The sequence below is a fragment of the Opisthocomus hoazin genome, chromosome 1 (genome assembly GCF_030867145.1).
Source record: "Opisthocomus hoazin isolate bOpiHoa1 chromosome 1, bOpiHoa1.hap1, whole genome shotgun sequence".
Taxonomy (NCBI): domain Eukaryota; kingdom Metazoa; phylum Chordata; class Aves; order Opisthocomiformes; family Opisthocomidae; genus Opisthocomus; species Opisthocomus hoazin.
Genome location: NC_134414.1, coordinates 74,558,759 through 74,582,639, shown reverse-complemented (window position 1 = coordinate 74,582,639; position 23,881 = coordinate 74,558,759). Strand labels below are relative to the sequence as shown.

The 23,881-nt window shown below is 56.7% G+C and overlaps 1 protein-coding gene across 3 annotated transcripts; it reads left to right on the top strand.

Moving 5' to 3' along the window:
- The first annotated feature begins 1,484 nt into the window (after positions 1 to 1,484).
- On the top strand, positions 1,485 to 14,662 carry POU3F3 (POU class 3 homeobox 3). Of its 3 annotated transcripts, none has more exons than XM_075425994.1 (2): positions 1,616 to 2,616; positions 13,883 to 14,662. In XM_075425994.1, the coding sequence occupies exons 1-2, from the start codon at positions 1,636 to 1,638 to the stop codon at positions 14,336 to 14,338; spliced, it is 1,437 nt and encodes a 478-aa protein (XP_075282109.1). In that variant the 5' UTR covers positions 1,616 to 1,635; the 3' UTR covers positions 14,339 to 14,662. The 3 variants fall into 3 exon arrangements, with proteins under 3 accessions (XP_075282117.1, XP_075282109.1, XP_075282124.1); XM_075426009.1 differs by lacking the exon at positions 13,883 to 14,662 and adding an exon at positions 2,752 to 2,934; XM_075426002.1 differs by lacking the exon at positions 13,883 to 14,662 and having other exon boundaries at positions 1,485 to 2,931.
- The last annotated feature ends 9,219 nt before the right edge of the window (positions 14,663 to 23,881 follow it).

Sequence of the window (23,881 nt, the reverse complement as noted above, 5' to 3'; positions counted from 1 at the left end):
GGCTTCCTCGCGGCGGGGCCGGGCGGGCCGGTCGGGGGGCGGGGCCGGCGCGGTAGCGGGAGGCGGGGAGAGGCGCGAGCGGCGGGACCCCGGCCGCGGCAGTGCGCGCCGCCAGCCCGGCCGCCAACTTCCCCGCCGGAGTGAGTGTATAAAGGATACCATATATGCACACGCACATACGCACACCTCTCGGGCAAGGCGCTCCTCCTCCGCCTCCTCCCTCCTCGGCCAACTGCTGGAATTAAAATAAAAAGCAAAACAAACACCAAAAAAAAAAAAAAAAAGAGGAAAGAAAGAAAGAAAGAAAGAAAGAAAGAAAGAAAGGAAGGAAAAAAAAAAAGCCACCAAAAAACAACAAACCGAGCGGGAGAGTGAGCGAGCGAGCGGGAGAGAAACAATTCGCGAGGTAACGAGAAAATCCAACTTTTTTAAATTTTTTTTTTTTTTACTTTTTTTTTACTTTTTTTTCTTTTTTTCTTTCTTTTTTTCTTTTTTTCTTTTTTTTTTTTTCTTCCTTCCTTCCCAACCGGCCGGAGGAAAGGCAGAGCGGAGCGATGCCTCGCCCGGAGCGCGGCTCTCGCCGGGAGGCTCCGGCCGGGCTCCGGTGTCGCGGGGGACAAAGCGCTCCGGCGGCCGCGCAACTCTGAGGGAAATGCAGCGTCGCCACCGCCGCCACCGCGGGAAGTTCTCCTAGGACGCCAGCAGAGCTTTGCGGAGCGGAGAGACGAGAGGAGACCGAGGAGAGGGGAGAAAGGCGGAGGAGAAGGAGAGGAGGCAGGAGGAAAAAGAACAAAATCAAAAAGAAAAAAAAAAAAGAAAGAAAGAAGGAAAATAGCGCCCGCGCGCGCGAAGCCCGGAGGGCCGCGGCGGAGGAAAAGTTTCGCCGGGAGCGGGGAGGCGGAGAGGCGGCGATGCGCTCCTAGGGGAGCGGGCACGGGGGCTCTTTGATTCCCCCCCCCCCCCACCTCCAAGACACACACCCCCCCCCTCCTTCTTTTTTCGCTTTTTAGCCTTTGTTTGGTTTCCTCCCTGCGAGAGCGGCAAACTCGGGCGAGAAGGCGGCGGCGGAGCAGCGCACGCACGGCAGAACGTTCCTCCTTTTTCTTTGGGAAAAAAACCAAAACAACAAAACCCACAAAAAAAAAAAAAAAAAAACCACGAAGAGAAGAAGGGAAAAAAAAAAAGAAATAAGGGGAAGCAGCGCGATTTTTTTTGCCCACCCGACGACCGACCCGAGGGAGCCTAGGCGCGGCGGCGGCGAGGGGCGCGGAGCGGCGGCGGGACGGCCGGCGGACGGGCGGAGGAGCGCGCGCCGCGGGGCGCTAGCAGGTGAACCCCGCGCCCCGGCGCCCCGGCGAGGCTGGGAAGGCGGCGGCGGCGGCGGCGGCGGCGGCGGCGGCGGCGGCGGCCCCGGCAGCGCCGGGCAAGGGCTCTCGCGGCGGCGCGGCAGCGGCGGCGGCGCGGCGGGGGCGAGCGGCGGCGGGCGGCAGGCGCGGGATGGCCGCGGCCACCTCTAACCCCTACCTCCCCGGCAACGGCATCCTGGCGGCCGGCTCCATCGTCCACTCGGACTCGGGCGGCGGCGGCGGCGGCGGCGGCGGCGGGGGGGGCGGCGGCGGCGGCGGGGGCGGTGGCATGCAGCCGGGCGGCGTGGCCGTCACCTCGGTGGCGGGCGGCTACCGCGGCGACCCGGCGGCCAAGATGGTCCAGAGCGACTTCATGCCGGGCGCCATGGCCGCCAGCAACGGCGGCCATATGCTGAGCCATGCCCACCAGTGGGTGACGGCCCTGCCCCACGCCGCCGCCGCCGCCGCCGCCGCCGCCGCCGCCGCCGCCGCCGCCGAAGCGGGCTCGCCGTGGTCCGGCAGCCCCGTGGGCATGACGGGCAGCCCCCAGCAGCCGCCGCCGCCCGACGTCAAGGGCGGCGGCGGGCGCGACGACCTGCACGCCGGCGCGGCTCTGCACCACCGGCCGCCCCACCTGGGCCCCCCGCACCAGGGGCACCCGGCGGCGTGGGGCGCGGCGGCGGCGGCGGCCGCCCACCTGCCCGCCATGGCCGGCGGGCAGCAGCAGCAGCAGTCGCTCCTCTACTCGCAGCCCGGGGGGTTCACGGTGAACGGGATGCTGAGCCCCCCCCCCTCCCCCCCCCCCCCCGGCGGGCAGAGCCTGGTGCACCCCGGGCTGGTGCGCGGCGAGACGCCGGAGCTGGGCGAGCACCCCGGGCACCACCACCACCACCACCACCACCACCAGCACCCCGGGCACCACCCGCCGCACCACGGCGGCGTCAACAGCCACGACCCGCACTCGGACGAGGACACGCCGACCTCCGACGACCTGGAGCAGTTCGCCAAGCAGTTCAAGCAGCGGCGGATTAAGCTGGGCTTCACCCAGGCCGACGTGGGGCTGGCGCTGGGCACCCTCTACGGCAACGTCTTCTCGCAGACCACCATCTGCCGCTTCGAGGCCCTGCAGCTCAGCTTCAAGAACATGTGCAAGCTGAAGCCTTTGTTGAACAAGTGGCTGGAGGAAGCCGACTCCTCCACGGGCAGCCCCACCAGCATCGACAAGATCGCGGCGCAGGGCAGGAAGCGGAAGAAGCGGACCTCCATCGAGGTGAGTGTCAAGGGGGCCTTGGAGAGCCACTTTCTGAAATGCCCCAAGCCCTCCGCCCAGGAGATTACGAACCTAGCGGACAGCCTGCAGCTGGAGAAGGAGGTGGTCAGGGTTTGGTTTTGCAATCGGAGGCAGAAAGAGAAACGGATGACCCCCCCGGGGATCCAGCAGCAGACCCCCGACGATGTCTACTCCCAGGTCGGCACCGTCAACTCCGACACGCCGCCCCCTCACCACGGACTGCAGGCCGGCGTGCAGTGAGGGGCAGCACCTCGGGGGGGGGGGGGGGCGGGGGGAACCGGGGGGCGCGGGGCAGCCGGGCCGGGCCGGGCACCGCCGCCGCCACCGGCTCCGGCACCGGCGGACGCTGACACCGACACGCTTACCCGCACGCACGCACACACACCGCACACACACACACGGACACACGATCCAGGCGTTCAGACTGCTTGTGTCCAGATATATATGGATATGCGCGTGCACCTATCTATATATATATATATGTATCGCTGAGGTCGGCGCCGACAGGGAGCGGTGGAGAGGGTCGGTCCGAGCGGGAGCGGGAGCGGGGGGGCGTTCGGAGCGTGCTGGGGGCACGGGGTGGAGACGCGCCATGCACCAAACCTGCAGATGTGCCGAGGGGCCGGCCGGGGGGAGAGGAGAGGGCTCGGGCGGGGGGGCTGGGGCTTCTTCTTCTGTTTGTTTGTTTGGGGTTTTTTGGTGTTTTTTTTGGTTTTTTGTTTATTGTTTATTGTTATTATTATTTTTATTTTTCACTCTCCAAATTATCCCCCTCTCGCAGCGAAGAACGCCACTGATGTCTGCACATCTTCTCTCCCCTCCTCCCCCCCCCCCCCCCGCACTCCCCCCCCTATCCCCAAAAGGGCTCTCTTCTACGAATCACGGAAACTTTTTTCCTCCTTTCGCTCTCCCTCTTCCCCCCCCCCCCTTTTCTTTCATTCTTTTTCTTTTTTCTTTTTTTTTTTTTTTTTTTTTTTTGAGTGGGAGCAATCCAAAAAAAGGGAAGCAGAAGCAAAATAATCTGGTTAATCAGAGGGTGCCTGCTGCGTTCCAGCACCCTGTTTTTCTTGGCCAAACCGTAGAATTTTGGTGCAAGGCAGACATCCACTCTGAAAACATATATATCTATATAGCTATATATTCTGCAGAATGAAAGGGGCCACTTTTTCCAGGAAAGAAAAAAATAATAATAATGAAATATGCACACAGCACTAAAAACAAGCAGACTGCGTAGGGAAGCAAATACATATATATATATTTATCTATATATATAGGTATAGCTATAGAACAAAAATATGGAAATAAATGCCCTCACGCCGAAAAAAAATGACCCTGAGGAGAAAGGGGGGAGGGACAGGCGCCGGGGGGGGGGGGGGGGGCGGGAGGGTGGGAGAAGGAGAGGTCGTTGGACCCGAAAGTTCGAGCTCTGTAGAAGGACTTTGCATGAATCGAGGGAACCAGCGAAAGAAAGGGAAATAATTTTAGGGCTGTCAAACTCCTGCTCCTGACGGCTGCCAATCATCACAGAAGAGTCATAAAAAAAAAAAAATCCACTGCTAATATTTTTTTTATTAATATTTTTATTTTTTATTTCTGGACTGATTCAGATAAAGGGATTTAGAAGGACTGAGCATCTGCAGCTGCACTTATCTGAACTTCTCCTCTCCTAAATCCGTTGCCAACTTTGATTGAATGGGTGCTGTGGATGTGATTATATAATACTGCCATTTCCAAGCAGTGTTTTTGGTAGGTTTTAATAAACAGACTTTTCAAAAAGACGGCAATATAGAATTGTTAGATCCGTTGTTGATCTAAAAAAAAAAAATTTGCTTTATATTTTCATTAAATGACTTCTTTTAATATTTTATTCAGAAAACCTATGAACTGCTGCAAAACGGTAATTTATTTTTTCCCCAGATCTTGTATTACGTGTTTTTTTCAGACGAGCACAAATCAAAATGAAATGAAAATATGGACAGTTGTTAGGTAATAAGGGTATCTTTTGATGTGATAATTTGATTGTAATTTAATTTGAGTAGTGATTCCGTAAGAGCTGATTGAGAAAATAAATTTGTTAGAATGAAATAGTCTGTGTCTGATGCATAAACGGTGTGTCGGAAAAAAAAATAAGAGAAAAAAAAAAGAGAAAATGAAGAGGGAAAAGTTCTCTGGAGGGAAGGAGTGGAACCGCTGAGGTGCGAGGGAAGCGGAGGGTCCGGCCCCCCCCCGCCGCCGGCCGCCCGGGCCCGGGCTCGCCCCCCGCCCGGGGACCCCGCGGCCCGGGGAAGGGGGTAGCAGCGGGGGGAGGCCGCCGGTGCCCAGCGCAGGGGGGGGCCTAAAAGTTCGGTCTGGTTCGGTTTCTTTTCGCTCTGAGGCGGGGACGGCGGGGGCTGGAGGGGTGGGGGGTTCGGAGGGGACTAAGCCGTAATTTGTTTGGACGCGTTTTATGTCTGTGTGAATATCTGTATTTAATTTATCTTTATAAATTAAGGAGAAGGTACTTTTCTTTTCTTTTCTTTTCTTTTTTTTCCTATTTTCCCCCCCCCCCAAAGGATACAGAGAATGACGCTCCAGGCACCCTGCGCGCGGCCCGGCCGGGTCTCCGCGCCTGTCGTTGCTGTCGCTGTCGCTGTCGTTTTAGGGTCTCTCCGCGGGGGGTGAAGCGGCCCGGTCCGGTTTGCCCCCCCCCCAGGCACCCGCGCGTGTCGCAGCGCCCGGGGCGGGGAGGGGGTGCCGACAGACGCGACAGCCGGCCTGTCGCGCCTGTACCCGCCGTGATTTATCGCGATAGGGGGATGGAGGGAACGGCGGTTTCGGCTCTCCGCGTTCGGAGGCGGGGAGGCTGTGGGTTAGCTGCCCCTCGCCCGGGCGGGTCCGCCGGGAAGCGGGGCTTGCTTTTATCGTCCGCGGCTCCTTCCTCACCTTCCTCTCCCTCACCCTCCGCCTCTCTCAGCGCCATCGAGGCGGGGGTGAGACCCCCCAAAAAAAACCCCGCTGTGGGGGCAGCGGACGCTTCTTCCCTTCCGGCAGGCCCGGTGTCAGCCCGCGGATCGCAGCCGACCCGGGAGCCGCGGCGCCGGGAGCCGTGACTTTAACGGCAGCTGGCGGTGACCGCCCGCGCCGGTTTGGCCTGTGAGACCCGAACGGCCCCGCTGACGGGGAATGGGGGGGGTGGCGCGGAGAAGCCCCCCCAAAAGCAGCGAAAGGGGGATGAGAAATCCCGTGAAGGGTAACGGACGCCCTTCCTTTTGTTCGTTCCGGCGGACGCTCCGCTCCCCGGCGGCTCCGCGGCCCGGGAGGGGAAAGGCCGGGGGCGGGGGGGGCAGCGCCAGGGGGCCCCGCTCGGCGGGCGGAGGGGAAGCTCCTCTCCGGGTCCCTTTCCTGGGTTCGGTCGGCAACAAAAGCGGGGTTCAGTCCGGAGGGGCCTCGCCGGCGCTGCCCGGGAGGGGCGGGGGGCCCGGGATGACTCCGCACGAAAAGTGAGGCCGCGGGAGCTCCCCAACCCCCCTTCCCCCGGCCCCCAGCCCCCAGAAATGGGGTGCTTCGAATGCATTTCGGAATTTCAGGGCTGTGAGGCTGCGAGACAGCGAGAGGCGGACGGTGACGGAGAGGGTTTGCGCCGGGGGGTACGCTGTTACACGTGTAAATAACGAAAATACCGTTCTCTATCGCCAGGTCCCTCGGTGAATTTAGTAATTGCGTTCATTTATAATATCGGTGTTCCGTGCTAGGTGACCGAGTCGGCATCGTTTTCCTCACTCTTTTTTTCCTTCTCCTTGTTTTTTTATCCCCCCCCCCCCGCCGAGAGGAAAGCCAAGCGTTGTACAAAGTTGTGTTCGGTCACTCTGGGTAACCCCGAGACGGGATCACCGAGAGTTTGCGTTTCCACCTCCTGCGGTCCTCTGCTGCGCCCCGCTCTTCTCGCTCGCACCCCATCCTTCTCCGGCGGGTCCGTACACAGCCACTCGTTTTCAGGTGCATTCGGAACCGTCACCCAGCCGCTGCCCATCCGCGCGTTCTCCCGAGGTGAGCCCAGAGCTCTGCCCCGGGTTGGAAAACCGCAGTGGTTCCTACCGGCCCTTGGCAGGACCCTGGCGCTTCGGTGTGGACTCGCGTTTGCACAGGGCGATGCTCGGAACTTGTTTTGTACGAGTGGTTCTAAACGGAGCGTTTCAGAGAACGACTGGTTCCGATAAGAAATGTAGCATATACTATTGATTATTTTATCAATAAGTGTAATATTTTAAACGGGTTTAACAGTCAAATTTGTTTTTTAAGCGATATATTTGTAAAATATTTATCCTGTCGAAAGCAACGACACATTGTTGTATTTATTCGTTTATTTTTGTAATAAATGCTCAACACCCCCAAGCCGCAGCAGCAGCGATACTTCCGCCCGTTCCACCCAGGGACCCCTCCTCGGGGCGCGGGGTCGCCCGCCCCGGCCTTGCTCGGGAGCGCGCAGCGCAGCCCCGGCCGCCGCTCCTTCCCGTTCGGCCGAGTCCCGGGGTAATTCATCCGGCTCTGCGAGGGACGCAACAGGTCCCGGCCCCGGGGGCAGGCGGGAGGCGAGCGCTCGGGGACCGGGACCGGTGTCGCTACACGCGGGGCTGGCGGGGAGCTCGGTCGCCCGCGGCGAGGCGGGCGGAGGAAGAGGGGGTGATGGCTTCACCAGCGGCGTTTTGGGCTGCGGTTGGGAATAGCGGAGCGGGTGCGGGCTGCGGGAGGCGGCGGGAGAGCGGGGAGCGGGAGGCGGCCCCGCCGAGCCAGCCCCTCAGCGGCGGGGGGGCTGCTTTCCCTGGCCGAGGGGCTTCGGCGAGACAAAGACCTCGGAGGTGCAGGCCCTGCGGGGGGGGGGGGGGGGGTAGAGGCTGGCCGCCGACCTCATCCTCCCCGACGCCAAAGGAGCAGCCGGGCCTTCGCCGTCGGGGCCGCGCCGGGACCCGGCCCCCCCCCCCCCCCCCTCGGGGGGGGGGGGCTGCGGTGTGGCCCGCGCCAGGGAAACGGGGACTCCGCGTTTCCCCACGCGTGTGCAGCCGGCCCCGGGCAGCCCCGACGGGGCGGCCCTGAAGGCGGAGCGGCCCCGGAGGGGCGGCAGGGCCGGTGGTCCCGGGGGGCGGCGGGCGGCCCCGGGGGAGCAGGCGGCAGCTGCTGCCGGTCCCGCGAGTTGTTTTCCTCGTGGCGACCGTTCGGCGAAACGCAGGATCCTTTCTGCGAGGTTTAAATTTCGCGGATGAATTACCATACAGCGGTTGCTTAGCAACTAAATTCAAGCCGGGCTAAGAATATGCAAGCTTTTTGTATTCTCATTAATAAAAATGCCACTCTGACACAGCAACCTGACTTTGGATCACTGCAACTTCTGTAAAAGCCATAGGAGAATACAAACCGGCTCCTCCATTTAATTACAGATCAGAGTGGCTTGAAATGTGATGTTTTGTTAATCTATCTTCCTAAAAGCGATGTAAAAAATAACGGCTTTTCAAGAGCAGTGGAAAACTACTTTTTTTAATGGAGCTGTCTCCCGGTGCTACTGACGGCTGCGAAGCGAAACGTTTTTTTTAAGTCACACTTCCAAGCGGCGTCCCCCCTTCCGTCCCGAGTTTCCTGAAATCAAAACAAAACAAAAAAAAACATTAAGGCGTTCGGAGCCCCGGGGAATAAGAAAATAAAGACAAACCAGCTGCGGCCGACCAGGGTGTTAGGGGGGCGAGCACCGCCCGGCGCAGGGAAGGAGGGGTCCCGAGCGCAGGGGTGCAGCACCCCCAGGCAGGCTCAGTCCCCCGACCCGGGGAGCAGCCCCTCCTTGCGCCCAAACTGCTCCCGTCGAGGAGGGCGAAGGAGAAGCCTCCGGGGACACCTTGCTGAAGGTTTCTGCCCCGGATTTATTTCCCCTTCTGCTGGCACTGATATGATATTGCCCTCAGGTCGGTGGGAGATGGGATCTCGGCGTTAGGTTCTGGCACCGCGCACCCAATCTCGTGTGCAGGGGAGAATGACCTCATCAGGGGAGAGCCGCGTGTAGAGATGGGATTACTGAAACATAGGCTAGACACCTACATATAGATCTGTATATAAAGATGTGTGTGTACCAGAGATCTGGGCGTCTGCGTGTGTGTGTGCACACGCCTTCGGCAGGACCAAAAAACTGCCCCGCCAGCCCCGGAGCCCGCAGGCCGGGCCGGCTCCCCCACAGGGTTTGCAGGGAGGGCGCCCCCCCCCCCCCCCCCCGCAGGGCAGAGCGGGGTGCGGGGGGCCAGGCCGGCGGCGCGGGGTGCGGGCAGAGCGGGGTGCGGGCCGCCTCTCCCTGCCCGCGGGAAGGGGAGGAAGGGGCTGCCTTTGGGGAAGGGAGGCTGCCTTTGGGGAAGGAAGGCTGAGCCTTCCCCTTTGGGGAAGGGGCTGCCTTTGGGACGGGGCGCTGGCTGCGAGGGGCCCCTGGCTGCTGGTACCGATGGCTGACGGGTCGGTTGCGGCTCTTTTTCAGCAACAAACGGTTAAATCCAAACTTCCTTCTTCCCCCCTTCCCTTTTGATTTTTTTTTCCTTTTTTGGACCCCTTATAAGTGCTAAAACTGAGCCTGAATCGCAGAAACCCCAAGCAACGTTAAAAGTTCGGGTGCGTGGGGTTGTTCTTCTGATGGGATTTGTCTGTCAGAGGGGAAGGGGGATTTGGAGAGCTGTCCAAGCTGCGCAGGTCACTGAGGCATCAGAGGTTTCCCCCCCACCTTCTCCCTTTCTCTTTTAAGGTTTTCTTTTTTCCCCTGGAAGGGGGAGGGTGGCTTGAAGGGGGGTGGTCGAGGGGGGTAGGCATTTTCCAAACGTGAGTTTGTGGTGGAGGGAGCTCTCTCTCTCTCAGCAGGATTTAGTCCTACTCACTTTAAAACGTGGAACGGCAGACAAAAAAAAAAAAAATCCCATATAACAAATACCAAGGGAAGAAAGGCAGTGAAGTGAGAACCTGTGAAGACTAGAGTCCCCCTGAAACTCAGGCTCACCCAAAGCTTTAGCAGAGTGTTTTGCTTCTCTCCTCAACGGTTATAGGATGAGTATCACAAGGCTACAGCATAAATAATCACACTCCCTTCCATTTTGCATCTCTCTCTCTCCCTAACAGAGTTGAGATTAAAAGCCAAAATCCGAGCACAGCCCTTACGGAGCGGCTGAATTGTGCCAGTACATATGTTTCCCACTCACATGTCGAAAACTGTACCTTCAAACACAGGCTTGTTTCTCATAGCTTGCGTTTTTTCAACGACAAGGGGGGGAAAAAAAATAGCTAAACAGAACTTTCCTGAAATTGTTCCTCTTGCGCAGATCAGCAGGGTGAAAAGACAGCGCTACGTCAGCTCGATACCTTCCACGCAAACCGGGCAGGCTTAGCCAGGCGAGCTCGCTGGCGCGCTGGAACAGGGACCTTGCTTTTAGGCTTGGGACAGTTCGCACCGGTTCGACGCCGGCACTGAGCGCTACAGGCTGTTTGGTTTGGGAAGGAATTTTCCTGCGTGAAGGGCTGCTCCCCGACACCTGCTCGCCCCGAGTGTCCCCTCGCTGCCTTCCTCGCGAGGCACACGATGCGGAGGGGAGTTTCTACCCACAGGGACGGTGCTTTCAGGTCAGGCCTTCGCGCCGTGCCCTCCAAAGTCCGGGCACAGGGTCCCAGCAGAATTGTTTCTTCCTCAGGAGGGGCCTAAGACGAGAAGCGGGGAAATGGGTTAGAATGGGGGAGCCAGCTGGGGACTGTTACCCTCGCTGGTGGTGGGCCTGCTCTTAGACACAGCGTCAGGGCACCGAGATACGCGTGTGAAATGACAAAGACAGGCGCTATTTCTTCCTGAGGTCCACGCTGAGTGGGGAAAGCCAAGGGGTTGTTGACTGTCTCTCCTCCAGGGCCATCCTTTCAAATTGAAATGAATTGATTTAAAAAAGCAGGGACTGGCTAATGGGGAACCTCGTGGCTGCTATATTTATGTGCATCAAACCGAAATTTAAACAACTTGAGGCAGTGTGGGCTGTATAAACGTTTTATATATAGTAACCTTTTTGTTATTAGTCTTGGAAATGCTTGGTGCGACTTCCCTGCCAGCGCTCCATAGAGCTGACTGTACAGCATTCAGCCCGCGCTACAGCCGAGCAGGAGCTGTTTGCTCAACAACTCCAGGCTCCGTTTCCAACTGGGGTACTAACGTACGCCCCGAGCCGGTCACGGAAACCCGGGTGGCCCGATGTGCATAGACCACTGGACCGAGCGGGCAGCGAAAGTACAAAAAGCGAGCGGGTGGCTGTAGGGGAGGTGTGGGCTGGGGGGCTTCTGAGTGGGTTGGTTTGGTTGTTTGGATTTCCCCCCTCCCCCCCTCCACTGTGCGAGTGTTGGTGAGAGCCAGAGGATGGGGATGTCCTCTGAAGCTGAGTTTGGGCTCCTCTTCCCACCTCCCTTCCAAGTTCAAGACACTGCGAATGTTTGCCAAGTACAAAAGAAACGAGAAGCGCTGAGCGTTGATCACTGTTATATCCCTTCCCTGACAGAAAATGGGCCCAGGATAGCAGAGATGAAACTAATCTTTCCAAGGGGAGCCGAAAAAAAATGGGTTGGTGAAGAATTGTGCTGAAGTAACATACGTTTCTTTCATCTTCTGGATCTCCCATTTGAAACAGGGGCCCGTCGGCCCGAGAGGGACTTTTCTCAGAGAAATCTCATAGATATTTGTCCCAGAGTCCACGCTGAAACCACAGACCAAATGTAAGGTGTAAAGCTCTCCATTTGTTTCTCTCTCTCTCTCACAGGCATCTGCACGCACATGCAAACATACACTCCCTTCTCTTCCTAAAATAATAAAATATCCTCTCCCCAGTTCTGCTGCCTTCTCCGTTTTATGCAGATCCACACCTAAATGTGTACCAAAATTCTTAACTCAGTTTGCTGAAATCGCCTAGATTGTCGAAGAAATTAAACTAAACAAGGAGCTGTGTGAAATGTTGAACTTTAAATATCATCCGCTACCTCGAGAAGAAGAAAATGAGTCAATAAACGCTCAGGTTTCTGCTACTTTCAGATTACCGTAATTAAAAGAATTATTGTGATAGGTTTTTTTCTTCTTTTTTTTTTTTTTTTTTTTTTTTTTTTTTAGCACGGTGAGAATTCCCTCGTGCTCTCATAGTGGGTATTTGGGAATAATGCTCTTTCCCTTTTGGTTTTGGACAGAAGGCCAGGGTTACGGTATCTCCCCTAGGTGTTAGTGATGGATACGGACAAGTTTAACCCCACCAGCGGTACGTGTATTTCTACAAACACCAGGCGAGGTGACAGTATGGGTCTTTGTGGCCCAGGAGAGGCGCGTTATACCTGAAGAACTGGGCTTGGGCTGGACGCTGCTGCCGTTCTGGGGCTTGGGTTTGGTTTTTAATTGTCCTGCCTGCTCTGCCAAGTCAATCTGCGCGCCGCACCGCACGGCTGAGGCCGGGGCTGAGTGAGCCCCGCCGGTGACAATGGCAGAAACAAAGGAAGGGGACCAGTTACCTTGACGGTAGATGCCCGCTTTGTTCCCGAGCCTCCAACTGCGTCCTGAAGCCCTCACAGGGAGGTATCGCCCACGGGAATGAATAACCCGCTCCAGCTATTGTCCCAAATCCCCTGGAAAATAATAATAATTAAAAAAACCCAACACCAAAACAACAAACCAACGCAACCAAACCGCAGCGGACAGCGCAGCCCCGCTCCGCCCGGAGCCCCCGAACCGCGCCGTCCCCTCCCGCCTCGCCCCGCACCTCTCCCGCCCCCGGCCCCGCTCCCCGGCCGGCGCTGCCCGCTGCACCGCAGTTCGGGCAAGCCCCCCCCGGCCCCCCGTGCCCCGTTTTGCTGCGGGAAGGGGGGCTGGAGAACAGCCCCCCGCCACCCCGCTGTGCTCTGGGGAGAGCGGAGGAGGGCAGCGAGGGGGCCGCGGGCTCCTGTGCCCCCGCAGCCCCGCCGGGGGGCTCCGCGTTAGACGGGGCGGGCAGCGCTGCCCCCGGACCCCGGCCCTGCCTACCCCCTCGCAGGGGGGCAGCGCGAACCCCCCCGCACCGCCGCGGGGATGCGAGGGAGGCGGGGGGTGAGGGTGCCTCTGTGCGGGGGGGGGGGGCATCCCCATTGACCGCGGAGCTTCGCCCTCCCGGGGCGGTTTTCGCCGCGGACGGGCCCACCCGGCGCGGCCCTCCCTGCCCAGCAGGCCCGGCTCCGAACCCCCATGTAGCTGGCAGCCCCCCCCCCTCCCCCGGGCTCACGCCCAGCCGAAGAATCCTGAGTGGGGTGGGAACGTCTCGGTCCTCTGCCAAGAACAACCCAGCTCCCCGCACCCCGTTTTTTCTCCCTCTTCCCCTTACAGTCGGATGGTGGCCGTCGGGGCGGAGGGACGGATAGAAGCCCCCCACAAAAAAAGTTTGCGAGGACATGATTTGACTCTGTCCTTCCCCACACGGAGGGGGAGCCTGGCCAGGCCCCCCGCTTCGGGGGCAGCGTTTGGTCCCGCTGCGCTCGGAGGGCGGCAAGTCCGAGCCCCGGGAGCCCCGCGCCTTCGCCCGGCTCCCCGGGAGGGGACGGAGGAGAGCGGGTGGTGTAGCCCGGGGCTGGGGGAGGCCTGATGAGACACGCAGCCACCCGGGGGGCAGCCAAAGCCACCCTCGCAGCGTGGGTGCCTGCGTGGGGGTACCGGGGGCAGCGCGGGAGGGGGTTTGAACCTAAAGCCCTCGCTTCAGAGGTGAAGGGCTCTGCCTCCTCAGACGCTGCCGGGCCGAAAAGAGGGGAGAAAGAGGCGGGGGGGGGGGGGAAGCCCGAACATCAGCATGACTGCAGATTTCAAAGGACTGAAAACAGGGCTGAGAAATCCCGAGGACCCGCCGCCGGTCCTTGTTCCCCCGGGACATCCGAGCCACGGGCAGCTTGTGAGCCAGGCCCGAGGGGGCTGCGGCTGCCCTGGGGAAGGGGGGGGGGGGATGGAGAGCGGGGCTGCGGTCTGGGGCTGCGGGCCGCCCCCCGCACCTGCAGGTCTCGGACCCAGCCCCTGCCGGCCCTGTGACCCCCCCCCCGGGCTGTGTCGGGAGCAAATCCACCCCCAATCCCCCCCGGCCCCGCTCCCCCCGGCTTCAGGCGCAGCGGTCAGCAGGAGGGCGGGGGGCTCGCAGCTGCATGCAAATAAATCCCCGGCACTCACTCCCGGCGACGAAGTGCCTGTCTTTTTTCTTTATTTTTTGCTTTTTTTTTTTTGACCACCTAGGTCCCGCAGCCAAGGGAAACCAATGAAAACAGGGAGGGAGAGGGAGAAAGTCGGTTAACACGCGAATTTCGTCAAACGCGGCCTCCCGTTGCGGCGGAGCAGAGTCGCGGGTTCGGTTTCCGCATCTCTGCGAGAACATTCCCCCCCCCACCCGCCCCGGCTGGAGAAAACGATCCCACGCGTGACGAACGACGAGGAGGCGTCCCACCGCCCCGGTCACCCGCTGCCACCTTAGCTGTTCCGTTCCCACGGGGGAAACGCGCCGCTCCCCGCGGTTTTCCTTGGAGCTACAGCTGCACTCGATACGGGACGGGGAGAGGGGAGGGGGGTGATTCCGCACGCTGTCTTCTCTTGCAGGTAAAAGTTTTACCGTTAGTTTGTTTTCCTGCCCTCCAAGAAAGGTCTGTCTGCACGTACAGGGGGAAGGTTGGTTGGTGTTTCCCGTGCCCGGCTTAAGCAAAAGCTGAGCAGAGTCAATGGGATGAAGAAAAAAAAAAAAAAGGAAAAAGAAAAAAGAAGGTGAATCTTTGCGAGAGGGTCAGAGTGAGAGAAGAAAACAAATCAAACCGCAAAAAAATCCCAGCAGCCCAATTCCAGAGAGGATGGGAGGGAGCACGCCTTCCCAGTTGCCGTTCTGCGGACTGTCATAAAAGAAAAAAAGAAAAAAGAAAAATCACATTGAAGGCTGGGACGGGGGCAGTTTTGCCCCTGCCAAGCGTCAGCCCCTGACCACAAGCGACCCCTCCCCGCTCCCGCTGCCCCCCGGGCAGGCTCGCCCGCCCCAGGCCCAGGAGCCGGCGGGGTGCGGCTGCGGCGCCCAGCCGGGGGGGGGGGGGCATCGCCGGCTTCCCCCTCCCTCCCTTCCTAACTTTGGGAGAGGGGAGTGGGAGGGTCGGGGAGGGCCGGGGTCGCTATTATCGTGGAAAACCCCTTTTCCTTGGCAGAAGAGGGGCAGCTGGGCGGCCGGCCAGCCTCCCCCCCCCCCCCGCATCTTCGTGTGACCCCAGCGCGGGCACCGGGGCAGAGTCGCGCCGGTTTCCGCGACCCAAAAGTAAATCTCCGGGCACCGAGGCTCGGTGCTGGGGCACGCGGAGGGCCCCTCCAAGCACCCCAACCTCCCCCCCCCCCCGCCCCATACACAGCCTCCTCGCCTCTGTCTGCGAAACTGTGTCTAAAACAGCAGCTGAAACACAACTAATTGTAACTGATTAACGTGGATTAGTTTGGCCTCCAAAGCGCTTTAAGTCAATTCAGCAGCCATAATAATAATTAATTCATTAATAAGTACTACTGGTGCTTCATCACTAACGCCAAGAAAAGTTTCCCTGCGAAGTACAGGTGGCAGAGAGCATTAAAATGAAAACATTTGCATGCAACTTTTTAACCAGAAGGGAAAGCACTTTGGTTATATTTGGAGACATGTGTCTCACACATTTCCCCACCCCCCCACCCCCCCCCCCGTTTTTTTTTTTGTAAACTATGTAAGAATAAACATTACGGCTCTGGGCTTTTAATTTCTCCAGATGGAATCATGAAGTACCTAGTGGATTTTTTTTTCCTCTCTCTTTTTTAATACTATACAATTGAGGACACATGTCTGCTTTTCCCGGTGAGGACCGAGAAGCAACTTCATTTGAAGGCACAACTACCGAACCGCGCTTCGAATGACACCCTCGAACAACTTCACTGGAAACGGCGGGAAACCGCTCAGAGCGGAGCGCTGAAAGCTGCTCCTTCCTCTCCCGGGCCGCGGCGGAGGATCCCCCCGCCCGACTCTCAGGCACGCCAAGTCGCTCCCGACACGCACCGGAGCGCACCCGCGGGCCGGGGGCCGGGCCACCGAGGGGGCTTCTCCCAGGCGCCGGCGGCCCCGGGGGCTTCCCCCCCCCCCCGGCCCGCCTGCCACAGGGTCACCGGAGCCCCCCGGTGCGCGGTGATGGGGAGGGCTCCGCTCCTCGCCCGCACACCTGCGCGCCCAGCAAGGCGCTCCCGGGGAGGGCAAGGGGGGGGGACACCCCCGAAACCCCAGCGCTCGGCTGCCTTGGGGACACACGCGTGTTGCGGGGGTCAGGAGCCCCGGGGCTGGGCGGAAAGTAATATCAAAAAAGAAAAGGAAAAATCCAAGGACAAGATCTCTCGCCCTAAACTGTATTAGCTTTTTTATATCTTTTTCTTCTTTTTTCGGTGACGGGAGTGAGCAGACCAGCCTGCTCACCGCCCTCACCGGACCCAGCCTCCCCCCCCGGCTGGGACTCACATGTGCGCAGAGCGATGGCCACGGTCCCCCGGCCGAGGGCGATTCCCCACCCCCGCGACTCGGGCCCCGCGCCCGAGCCCCTCGCCCCGCGCCGGCCGGGCACCGCGGGCGAACCTCCCGCAGCGCGCAGCGGGAGCGCTCCGCTCGCTTAAAGGGGAACTCACCCCGCCGGGACGCCGGCAGCCCGACGGCAGGCACCGGGCGGGGGTGGCCTCCGGGTCGGGAGAGCCCCCGACTCGCTCGGCAGCGGGGCTCGGGAGGCCCGGCCGCCTTCCCGCTCTGAACCGGTCAGGGGAGCGACGGCGAGTCGGCGACTGGCTCCGTCAGTCGCGACAGAGCGGACCGCCGCTTTCGCCCGGCAGCGCCGTCCCCGTCCCCCGCCTCCCCGGTGCGGCGGGCCGGGGGCAGAGCCGTGCACCGAGGGCAGCCCCGCTCCAGGGGGTCCCGGCGGCCGCCACCGACCGGCTGCCCGAGAACTTGCGGGGTCCTAAACCGGGAGAGGGGGGGGGAGAACTCGGGACTCCAGGAAAAAAAACAAGAAAAAAGGCAAAAGATAAATCGCGCGCGTGTGCGTGTTGCCGAAGCAAGGAGCCGGCGGAGCCCGGGCTTTTCGGAACGGACGAGTGACGCGGGGGGGGGAGGCACAGGGACGGGTGCCGGCGTCGCCGAGCCCCCCCCGGTCGGGGACCGCCCGGCGGCCCCCCCGCCCCGGCGGGGACCTTCCCCGGGAGGGGAGCAGCGCCCGCCCGCCCGGCGGGGCCCCGCCTTGCCCCGGGGGGTCCCCGAGGGGAAAGGGCACCCCGCCGCCGGGCGCCGCTCCCCCCCGCGGGCCGGACAATACGAGGGCTTTTAAAATTATAATTATTATTATAATAATTATTATTATTCTTTCACCCCCCATGCCCGTGGTTGCGCAGTCTGTAGCGCCATCTATCGGGGGGCGGCGGCCGCGGCCCGGGGAGGGGCGGGGCAGCGCGGGGCGGGGCGGGGCATCCCAGCTCGGCCCCGCCCCGCTGTGCCGCCCGCCACCGCCCGTTCCCCCGGGCTGGCAGAAGCGGGGAGGGGGGGGCGGTGGCGGAGGTGGCCCCGATCCCGGCCGGTGCCGCGGGGAGCGGGGTGGCGGGGAGAGGGGCTGGGCTGGGGGTCCCGCGTGGGAGCGAGGGGGTGCCCGCGGCGGGAGGATGGTGGTGTGACCCCCAAAAGCTTACACCTGGGGGGGAGGGGTGTCCCCCAGGGGCTTCCCCCAGCCTCTGCGCCTTTATTTTTATTTTTGATGTCACCGGGTTTTTTTTGCGGGGGGTGGAAGGGGAGGAAGAAGAGGGGTGAGTAAGTCCAAGCAAAGCCAGACAGACCGGAGGATGAGGCGCTCCCAGCCCAGCATGCTGGCTTGTGCCCCTTTCCGGGGGGGTGAGGGAGGGCCCCGGCCGGCTGCTGCGTCTTACAAGGGCGCAGGGCCCCCATTTCTGCTGCTACTTGGGTACCCCAGGACAGCAAAAAGGCAAAAATCTGCTCACAGGCCAGAGCGATGCCTACGTAGGGAGGCAGCTGACCTCCCGGCTACCTTAGCCTCAGCGGTCCCCCCACTGAATTTACAGCACCGAGTGCGTTGCCCAGGCGAGGAGACAGCGAAAGGAAACAGAGACTCTCCAGTCTGGGCTCACAGAAGATGGCGGCCAGCCTCTACAGGTGCCTGCCTCTCCACGGCTCCCCCACCTCCGAGCACTCGGGTTAGATCTCGAGAGCACAGGCACTTCTGCTGAACCAGGACGGAGGTTTTGCTTCAGGTTTGAAGTTTACCTTCATCCTGCTTCTGCATTTCTGTTACCGACACAGAATATGAGCTGCGCCTTCAACCAGACACACCAGTTTTGCTGTGCTTACCTAGATCTTCCGTACATCCATGTCGGCAGGGGGTCCCAAAGAAGCACAGAAGTCTTCCTGCCCATGCCTCGAGTCGTGTAACAGTAGCGTAGCCTTTGGCTAGCAACAACTGTATGCATCAGCCGCTCAGACTGCGTCTATTTTTGTTGTCCAGTGCCCTTGGATATCGCTTCTGTGTGTGGCAAACCCTGTGTGACCCAGATGGCCAGGTTACAGTCCCCAAAGTGATTTTGTCAGATTAGGTACCCGAGTACCACTGACATCCGTTGACCCTGAAGTTTACCACCGCCGAGGCGTTTAGGGCCCAGCCCAGACAGCGAGTTTAGGCTACGACTCCTGTGTGAGGCCCTGACTTCCTCCAGACACCAACGCGGAGATAAAAGCCCGATCAAGAGTTACGAGTCTGAAGCCTTCCTTGTATGTGGACCTCAGCCTTCAAGCCCATACTGAAATACTTAGGTTCTAAATCCCTTTCTACTTTGATGTAACATCTGAGACACCTTTGATGGACTCACGCCGTTTGGAAATGGGATTCATCCACCCAGGTTGCCTGTGCCTTCTGAACAGAAGAACGACGAAATAAATACGTCCAAAACCCTGCGCTTTGAAATTCAACTCTGAAGTCCCCTGACAGCTGGAAGCAGACTTCTTAGGTGCTCCTTCCCGCTTTATCACATGCAGCAAAAACGTCCTGCGCACCAGAAGGAACCTGAAGTACGAGGTTACCAGGGCTTTCTCCTTTATGATGGTGCTGCACCACAGGCCCCTAGACAAACCAGACAATTAAGCGTCGGTAGCAACAGCCTGATCAATTCTGTGCTGCTTGGTCAAATTTTATGGTGTTTGGCTTTTTCAGAGGTGAAGGTGTGATTCATAATCCCTGTCCCATGTAATCTGCTGACACTTTATGAGCACTAATAATTAACAATAACAGAAATTTCTGCCAGCATCAGGATAAGACTTGTGAATAGATACTAAATTTCCCATGACAAAAATGAAAGAGAACACTGTCACTGAGCTGGTTTTATAGACAAGACATTTTAATGTGTATACACTTGAGAGACAGGAACAGATTTTCATTCTGGAGTCTGGGAATGGTCATTGTGTTCAGCGACTGGGAGGAAGAGCAATTTCTGTCTACACTGAAAGAAGAATGCATTTTTGGGTGTGTGGACAATAGACAACCTCTGACAGTCAGGCTAAGACGGCTCTGAGGAGGCACGAAAAATCAGACACCCTCCAGTTCATTAGCCAGCTGCAAAGAGTTAAGCTAGAGAGGTTTATGGCTAGATCCCGGGAAGGATTTACATGTCTTAAAAGTCAGTTGTCTCGGTACTTAACTGTGGAGTGCCTTGCCCCGAGACTGGCACCCCTGATGTTGTGTTTGGCAGCAGGGCTCGCCATACAGTGAGCAGAGAAGGTGCCTACAGACAAACCTTTTGTGCCTTGTCCAAAGCCATGCTGCCCAGCGAAGGGCAGGAACAGCAGAAAAGCCCACGCTTGTGGTTACACTGGGAAATGTGAATTACTGGTTTTAACTGAGAGAATCTTTCAAACTAAGAAAGGAAAAGTTTTTCCTCCACTTCTGGGTGAAGACTGATGGAAGGGCATCTGCCCAACGTCTTTCAGGTGGAGGATTCCCCGTGCTTGTTCTTCAGTCTACCCCACAAGAAGCACGAGTCTGGAAGGATGGCAGATGGTACATTTTGCTGTCACAGCTTCCACCTTAGGAAAGGCCCTCCTGACACTGGTGAGGGAGACCTAGTTAGCTCTACAGTAGCAGATACTCTCATTTTTCTATCAGCTGGGACATAAAGATTGTAATTTGACCTAAAATATGACACCTATTTTCTTTTACTATATAATCTAGAGTACCTTGGGGTTTTCTGTATCATTCAAAGAAGTTAAGCTTTGGCTTCGAAATCACTTCAGTGTCGTGAGTTTTCTCATACGCAAAAGATGAGAACAGCTCCTTGAGCTAACTCCAGGCAACGCATTTCCCAGGCCGGTCCCAGGAGGGCCGTGGGCAGGATCAGCCACTGCAAGTCAAAGGTGCCTTTCTCTGTGCAGCTCACGGGGGCCAACCCATCCTGCGCCCTTGCTCCTGAACGTGCTGGAGTTGCGGTGGGAGGATTCTGTTCCTCCAAAGTCCTTTTGCTGAGCCGTTGGTGAATTACGTGATGGGTCCCTTTGTTGTTTCTTTTTTTTTTCTGGGGGGTTAGTTCTGATTCAGCTGAAAAAACCTCTGTCAGCCCGAAAGGCTTCTCTCATCGTTCTTCCCTTTCCAGTGTAGAAAGACAAGGGATCAAATCCTTGTGGGGTTTTTCTAGTAAAGCAAGGAGCACACGAATTCCGTCATACAAAACTGAAGCAGCTTCATCCATGTGAAGACATTTAATTAAAATTGAAGCAGTTTTCAGAAATGCTAGGGAATAAGTGGACTCAGTGGGTGCTCACTCCCTCTGTAATTCATGATCACTTCATGCAGATGCTGATGTTTTGACTTGGCTGACTATCTTTAATATTCGGGTTTAAAACTTTTGGCCCGTGTGTTCTGTTTCCTTAGGGCCCTCTAATCTTTAACTTTTACCATAGAAAAATCTTAATGTTTTCAAGGTTCCACCTTGCTAGCAATATGGTTTGAATCAGATACACCACACAGAGACTATTTTGATTTTAAAAAAGAACAACCTTCTGGTTTTATTTCTGCAGGTATGAATAAAAATCCGAGAGATCCTGTGTTCAGAGCTTTCTTTCTCTTGATGGTAGACAGCATGAGCACTGAGATATGGATCAGTGATACAACATGTTTTCCTTCATTAGAAACACAACCTAGACATTAAAAACAGCCTGCTGAAGAATCATATTCATTTAGCAATCATGTAATTTCACAATCAAGGGGTTACTCTCCCTGCCCCCGCCCCGTCCCCCCTTTAGGACTAACCATTTATGGAGAACATCTGATACCAATAAGTTTATGATACCTACTTCTAAAAGCAGTGCCTGCATTTCAAATGTGGCTTTAGCAGTGGAGTTATCAGATCCAGCACTGACTGCAGATGGGATTTATCTTCGCTAACTTTAGCCATGTACTTGTTAGTGTGTAGGCCAAGTCTGGGCTCCCTCTGTTTTTGGTGGAGAAGGACGGAGGGCGATTCAGGCCAGCTAGCTTAGGCACCTATTAAAGGGGGGACGAGTCACCTTTTGAAGTTGCCTGTATCGCTCAGTAGATTACAGGGGGAGGCCAGGCAGCTAGCTTAGTTACAGTGTACCTGACCAGATGGCTGAAGTCAGGGTAGATGGATCCTGCCCTGCCTCGCTGTAGGCAGCGCAGACAAGGACAAGAGGCATTCAGCACTGCCTCAGGACTCACGACTAGTCAAGATGAGCTGTGATTACAGAGTGTGAATGGTTTTTGCCTGTAACAAACAACATCTCTTGGATCAGCTCACTTTTAAAAAAGGGGCCTGACTTATACAGTAGCCAGTGGCAAAATGCTCAGGAGAAATGACCCCAGCTCGCAGCTCATTTGATCAATTTACAGTGATGCCGACTGAAATGCGGTTTTACTTTGGCACCCCTTTATTTGCCATCCAGGCTGTGGGTCTTCTCCAAGGCTTGAGGTCTTCAAGGTTTTTTTCACGACAGGGTGAGTTGGACCTTCCCTTTTGTTCAAACATTTTCTGCACAACCACGTGAGTCTAGGAGCCAGGCACTAAAGGAAATTCCAAGCAGCATTAGGCTGGTTGTAAAAAACAAAACTTCCAAAAAACAAAAAGACTTCCAAAAGACAACCCAAAACCTGTCAGAAATGAATATAGGAATGCCTTTTCATGTGGTTGCGCTGGGGTCAAATACACCTCTTTACCCAGGGCTGGCACACACAGCTTGTATAGACTTAGATCTACACCATAATTAACTCAAACTTTTTCTCTCTCTACCCAGTTAGTGACACCCCACGAACTGGGAGGTATGAAGGCAAGGGAGCCGCTGTGCTGGGCTGTGGTGGAAGAGACATACATACCGCAAAGCCTTTTTTTGTGCTGCAAGCGTTCCTGTGTCAGCTGGAGCCAGGTGGTGGGGGGATGAATGGCACCTAGTGTGGGAGGTCAGCCTGCAGCACTGGGATGGAGACAGGCAAGTTCCCAGAGCCATGGCGCAAGATGGGTGCTGGACAGGTGAGTCTCAAGAGTAGAGCATGACACAGGGGATGGCTGATAAACAGTGGCAGATGGAGAAGAATAACCAAGCAACACTTTCTTCAGAAGAACATATCTCGGGGGACCCTGTCACCTTTATTGAAAATTTTACTCCAAGGACCTTTCTGGAGAAGCAGCAGAAGCAGATGGACCCCATGGACAGAGGAGAAAATATCCTCCTGCTCAGCTATAAGAACTCCGTATGTATTATGCCAGTGAAGCCAACGGGTAATTTCCTATGGTCTCTTGCAAAAGGAAGCCCAAGCCCTTAGCTCTGCAAGTAGGTTTATCTTCAAACTGGCAAACAGCAACACTGCATACATGTGAGACAGTATTAAACAAATGTCCCAGGCCACTTAGTTTTCACTTTTGATGTTTGGCTGGCAGGCAGGTATTGAATGGGACTTGTTCTCTACATAACACATAGCCAGCCTGAATACTGCAGATGGTAAAGTTCAGCTGAGTAGTCAGACAAGCCTGAGAAAAATGTTTTAAATTTTACATGAAAATCCATGTTCTTCCTCTTTCACCGTTCAAACTACTGAATATTGCTCAAACTTCAAAGGTTTTCTTGCAAGATTTGGATCTTTCCGTGTCAGTTCATGTTTGGCACACCAGCAAAAGTTTAGAATTGAGAGCAGCTGAAAGATTGATCGAACACTGAAGGAGACCTGCAGTCTTCTCTCATCACACAAATGTCTCCTTCTAATCTCTCCTTCAGATCTCAGCCACACTCAGGCCCACCAGACTAGAAGAGACTTGCTGGACTAGCAAGACCTCCTCTTATCACAAACACATAGATTTGCTTTTAATGATGTGTCAGCTTCAGTCTCAAATGCCATTAGATTCTTGGTGCTCACTCACCCCCGCAGCAAGACTGATGAATCTAACAGCTAGGAAGTACTTTCTGATTTTACCGATTTCTTGTGGCTAGCTTGTATCTTCCCAGTCCTAATTTCTATTTTTTTTTTTTCCCCAGTTTAACAAGCCAAGTTATTCTGGCCTCTTCTTGTTTCTTCTTGGTCAAGTCAGCTGTGTTTCTGCACAGTGCTTCCAGCTGGAATTGAGCTTTCCTGCCCATGGGTGCTCAGAGCTGCACAGAAGGTCTCCTCAGATTTTGTGCTAAAGCATTAACACTTTCTGATCTCTGTCTCACTGGATTTTAGTTATCTGTTTTGAAGACTGGGTCACACCGTAGCAGGAGAGTCACCTTTGATAACATGGCCAGGTATTTCTGTTCACTTACAAACTTGGAGCAACTAGGGGAAATTGCACTGTTAGTCCTAACTTTGTGATTTTCTTTTTTTTAAATCTTTATCTGTTTTCAGAGTCTTGATATGCTTTTCACCGCATTACTGAAACCTCTCAATGTTACATCATCAAAAATTTAAAAGTCTGTACTTATGTCATTATCATTTATGAAAATATTAAACAAGATTGGTCTCAACACTTAGTTGGGAGGGCTCTCCTAATTGCTTCTCTCCAGCCTTGTAATGCTTTTTTCCAGTGGTGTCTGTATGCCATGAGCCAGATCCTTATTATACACGCAGTTTTTCTGCAGAGCTCCGGCTGACAAATAGTGTCTTCTGTGCTATGGTGCCAAATGCTGTAGTGAAATGCAAATAGACAGCACTTACCTTGTTCTCTCTTTAGGATATCATC